The sequence below is a fragment of the Trifolium pratense genome, linkage group LG4 (assembly GCF_020283565.1).
Source record: "Trifolium pratense cultivar HEN17-A07 linkage group LG4, ARS_RC_1.1, whole genome shotgun sequence".
In the NCBI taxonomy this organism is placed as follows: domain Eukaryota; kingdom Viridiplantae; phylum Streptophyta; class Magnoliopsida; order Fabales; family Fabaceae; genus Trifolium; species Trifolium pratense.
The window spans coordinates 44,459,165-44,464,830 of NC_060062.1; the positions used below are offsets into that span (position 1 = coordinate 44,459,165).

General features: G+C 33.8%; 1 protein-coding gene across 1 annotated transcript; it reads right to left on the reverse strand.

The window, feature by feature from the left end:
• Positions 1-233: 233 nt before the first annotated feature.
• LOC123923892 (GTP cyclohydrolase 1-like) lies at positions 234-3,100 on the reverse strand. The gene is made up of 2 exons (XM_045976641.1): positions 2,471-3,100; positions 234-1,928 (listed from the first exon to the last, which is right to left on the reverse strand). Exons 1-2 carry the CDS (start codon positions 2,673-2,675, stop codon positions 727-729), a joined length of 1,407 nt encoding a protein of 468 aa, XP_045832597.1. The 5' UTR covers positions 2,676-3,100; the 3' UTR covers positions 234-726.
• Between the last annotated feature and the right edge of the window lie 2,566 nt (positions 3,101-5,666).

A 5,666-nucleotide genomic window follows, 5' to 3' on the forward strand; every position in this document is an offset into this window, starting at 1 on the left:
TAGAATAAGTTACATATGCAATATGTGATCAAATTCTAAATTATGAGATATTATTAAAGATGTGGCAATTATTCCCTTATAAGAGATATACTTCAACATTTTGCTATAGAGAACAAGACTTTGAAGGATAAGCAACAAAAGGATGCACAAGCTCTTTTTGTCATCCAAAACAATGGTAAGACAAGTAAAATAATTATCACAATTTATATAACCATCAATTCAACACTGGAAAATAGATGCTATGGTGATCCATTCAATCACTAAATTTCCATTGCAGTCAAGCATTTGCAAGCACATCAACACAACATTTACATTACATAAAATAATGAAAACGAATATCATCCTTTGTATATCGAACAAAAATTTCTTGAGGATTAACTAATACCAGAGTATGCCGGCATGTATATCTTGACAAAGTCACTCACCTCCGGAATTTATCAAACGTGAGACAGTTTCAGAGTGTATGCTTATGTCAGCCGAACAAAATTTTGCGGTCTTTTTTTTGTCCTAACCATCCTGTTCTCATGAAAATGGAGCTTTGATATTCCAATGTGTAAGTAAAATCTGACCAAAGATTGAACTTTGAAATATAATGATTTATTCGTGAAGAGTCTTCTGACGTTATCAATGTGTGTGTAGGCTGCTGCATTGGTGGTTGAAAAAACCTTCAAAAAATGCAGGGAACGAATGTGCAATTAATCATTGCAAAATTTGATCAAAGAAGAATCATTGCCCTCCAGAAGATGTAGCATTTGCAATACTTTGCAAGAATGAGGTCCTAGAAGCAAGGTCAGTTGAAAAGCATCCTAATACAGCAATTGTAGCTGTACTACTTCCAAACTTCTCAATTCCCCTAGAAATCATGCATGTGTGACTTGCTTCTACAACTACTATTACATTTCCACCTAAAAGCGGTGAAATTGTTTCTGCTATTTGCTTTGTTAGCCTTTCCTGAACTTGTAGCTTGAATCCATAAAAATGCACTATTGATTGTAAAAGTGATTTTCCAATTGGATTGAATCCTTCTGAAAGGAAGTATCCTATGTGCACAACACCGTGAAATGGAAGTATATGATGCTCACATTGTGACCAAAACGGCAAGTTCAATTCAGAGTATATTTGTTTGTCGATGTTATTTACCACCTCGCAAGTGGCACTCAAAGGTTTTATCCCACCAAAAAGGGAGCCATTCAGCTTCACATCCATGTCAATGCTTTGAAAGTTTAACAGCCATTTCACGAATCGATTAGGAGTCCCTGCAAGCTCCTTCCTAACTGAATCTTCTCCCAAAGAATTTAGAATTGATGATACTGCAGTGACCATTGCCGGATTGATTGGTCCAATTTTGGAGGAAACTTTAGTGGAAAGAGCCGAGAGAGACGGACACCAGCATTGGTCCGATGAACCACGAACATGAATGTTTTCCATATCAATGCCTCTAGATTTAATAAGGTAAAAGAAATCGGCCCATACATCTGCGTTTTTGTTTTCAAAGACACCAGAACCTGATGAAACATGTATTTTCACCCAACCTTTCTGGTTTGATTCTAGAAAGATTGATTCTATGTCTGGAAAGTGAATATGTGTACACTGAAGTACGACAGCTACGCCTGCCGGTCTTATTCCCTGTTGTAAGGCCAAACACACCTCGTCTGCTAGACGCTGAGGCTCTTGAAGTCGTTTAGCAAATACTTCAGCAACACGAGAGAGCTTGCTTAATCCAACAACTCTTTGGCCAGAAGGGACATAACCAACATGACATTTGACCTGGAAAGGTAGCATGCAAGATTCACAGTAGGAATAAAGGTCAATGTCTCGGACAATCACAAGTCCGCCTGCACCCCCGGCATGTCCAATTTTATTATTTTCTAGGCCAGCTTCGGGAAATAAAGCACCTTCAACAATGTCCTTCACTTTTTGTCTATAACCTGGAAAAAGGATCGATTTCTTCAAGATTAGTAACAATACTATGCAAGAAAAAACGTCAATTTTGTATTTTTACACAATAACAAATCGACATACTCATTGTGAGATAAAAAATGTAAAAGACAAAACCATAAATGGAGTAAAGAGCAAAATAGTGCTCAAGAAATACTGAACTACTTACACAGCTATTTAAATAACCAATAATCATTATTCCTACTTCTTACCTTAACCATAGCTTATACATCATGATTGTTAACATAAAGTGAAGCAAATTGCAACATAGTCATAGAAGTTGTTAATTGGACATAGTCATATAGTAATTGCAACATCAAAGACAATGATAATCTATGAAGCAAGAACATATGCACAACACAAACACCAGACACTGATACGTCGACACTGATAATAATTTGAGAAACAACTTATATGTTAAGCTGTTAATGAACATATCAACTAAACTACGATTATTGAGTTATCAAATCGATTTCACTACAAAGTTTCAAACCATTGAAAATCACAAAACCATAGAGAAAATGAAAATTACCTCTAGTTCCTTCACGTAGAGCTTTTGCAACACGAATTGGTGTCTTCTTAAGACCTTCCCTATTAATATCTTCACCAAGACCCAACAAGAGAATCTTCACAGCATCTTCAATAGCAGCAGTATTTGCCTCATCTTCAACCTCACTACACATACTCACACCATTTTCAAGTTCACCATTAAAATGCCCTTCATCAAAACAACCCATTGAAATGATACCCAAAAAAACTAAGATTGACCCAGATGTGTAAAAGCCAAAAAGTATCAAACTTTCCAACAAATCAAATAAAGGGTTCAAAAGGGTATCAAACAAAAATCTCAGAAAAACATAAAATGAATGGAAAACATGAATACACGTAAATCAGAAATCAAAGACACGTAAAAAAAACATTGGTTAAGGTTGATGTTGGAATGTGTGGATCCTTGTTTATGAGGTTTCTTTGAAATGTAATAATCTAATAATCAAAATAGTGAAGGAGGACCCCGCCACCAACGGAAGAGAAAAAAAAGAGAATTTGTGTGGGAGGATGGTGTTGTCGGCCAATATCTTTATCTCTATCTGAATGAATGAATGAATACAATACAACATCAGCAATTTTGCAACACTATCTAAAATGTCCTCATAATTTTGACATCCAAAATTCAATTTAGTTCTTAAATTTTATTTTATTATTATTTTTTTCATATTTATGGGCCCAAAATAAAATAGACATATTGTGGGGAGAATGTTCTGCTTGGCAACAGATTTTTGAATTTTTTTTTTACCTCAACAATTGTCAATCTACCCCAACATTAATTTTGAATTGATGAATTTGCTCTCATATATAAACTAAAACCCTGAAAAAAAATTTGGTTACCGAAACACTTTGGAAAAAAGTGTTCTGATATGTAAATTTTTTTTTTGTTACCGGAACACTTTGGAAAAAAGTGTTCAGGTATATAAAATTTTTCTAATTTTTTTTTTATCTGAACACTTTGAAAAAAAGTGTGTAGGTATGTAAAATTTTTTCAAATTTATTTTGTTACCTACACACTTTGGAAAAAAGTGTTTAGGTATGTAAAATTTTTCTAATTTTTTTTGTTACCTGAACACTTAGAAAAAAAGTGTGTAAGTATGTAAAAAAATTTCAAATTTATTTTGTTACCTACACACTTTGGAAAAAAGTGTTCAGGTATGTAAAATTTTTCTAATTTTTTTTTGTTACCTGAACACTTTGAAAAAATTAGGCTATTTTTTTACATACCTACACACTTTTTTTTTTCAAAGTGTGTAGGTAACAAAATAAATTTGAAAAAATTTTACATACCTACACACGTTTTTTCAAAGTGTTCAGGTAACAAAAAAAAAATTAGAAAAATTTTACATACCTGAACATTTTTTTCCAAAGTGTGTAGGTAACAAAATAAATTTGGAAAAATTTTACATACCTACACACTTTTTTTCAAAGTGTTCAGATAAAAAAATTAGAAAAATTTTATATACCTGAACACTTTTTTCCAAAGTGTTCAGGTAACCAAAAAAAAATTTACATATCAGAACACTTTTTTTCAAAGTGTTCTGGTTCTGGTAACCAAATTTTTTTCTTCGGGGTTTTAGTTTATATATGAGGGTAAATTCGTCCATTCAAAATTAATGTTGGGGTAGATTGACAATTGTTGGGGTAGAAATTTTTTTTTTCCAGATCTTTTATGTGCAATTACTATATTAGTTAACTTATGGCTAGGAGAAAAATATCGAATGAGTTTGACAACGTTTGTGGCTTCTATATCCAAGATTGCTATGAAATAGTAAGTCGGTAAAGATGTGTCAAATTATCTTAATGGTTTACAGTTTGAGATTGGGGGTATCGGGTGGTGTAGAGACAATTTTATTTTCACGGTGCTGACAAAGTGTTGAGTCAGTGACATGAAGATGATTCTTTGGTTATGTTCACGGTAAATTTCTCGAATGCATTCAACATGATAGATAGGTTGGCACCTACTACACGAGGTGATCGAGGTGAGATGACCATCTATTTTTTTTTTTTTTTTGGGTTGAGTTTCTTTTTGGTAGGGCAGCAAGATTGTACATCAGGGATGAGCATGTTATGTTAGTCATTGGAGTGCAACATTATTTGTTTGGATCGCTCCTTTTTGCTCTCGTATTACACCCTTTTTATTTATAAGATCATATACAATTGCAAGCTTCTTCATGTTTGACATATTGATGATGAGACAATTATATGAGATTAAGGGAGGTGACTAAAACACTTGACATCATTCGGGAGACGTGCCTCTGATTGAGCCTTAAATTGAATTCGTAAGACTAAGAATTTTTGGCATTTGTGTGATGACAATAATATCTATGGGGGTGAGGGTAAAATTACTCGGAGGGTTAACTAGTTGGGATAGATGTTTTATCGAAGGATTGACCAAGCAAAGAGTTGTTAGGGTTGTTAAGTTTACATCTTTATCAATTAAGTGGTCCACATTCTACATTTCTACTTTGATCATGCATGAGTATCACCATTTTTTTTTTGTTGCCATATATGACATGTCAATCGACTCACATGGAGAAGACACCTATTTTATTTGATAAAGAGTTGTGAGGGGCGGTTGATGACATTGTGATTGGTGGAGGTTCTTTCTTTAGGGGACCTTCAATGGATGGTGCTTCTTTACTTATTAAGGTTTGGGGGTTGTGTTTGTGCTTGGCAACAAAGGTTTCCTCATACGTTTTTGTGACTTGTATATGACCCAATCTTGGATGTTACAAGATCATATATTAAGAAACAATGGGTATGTGGTACATACACTAAATTTGATAGTGTTGTGAATGGTCTTTATGGTAGAATTCCATATTTTGACTTTAATAGTTTTACTAGATAGGACACTCTCTCTTAAAGTTCAACATGTTTTGGTTAGTGCTCTTTTTAGTAAAAGTGTTCAAGACTATAAGTAAATTTTGGCATGACCACACAACATAAATATATTTTGGATGTTTGCGAGCATATTGATCATGTCACTAGTAAAGTATCTTACTATCCTTAAGTATTGTCTCATGATTCCATTATTTTTTATTGGCGAGGTTTGCCCTATTTATCATAAGATGTGTTTTCTTCGAGGAGCACACATGCAGTACATTGTAGAGCTTTCAGTCTTCAAACACAAACATTGTCAAGGATACCATTTTTTATGTATTTAGGCGCGGGTATTTGTG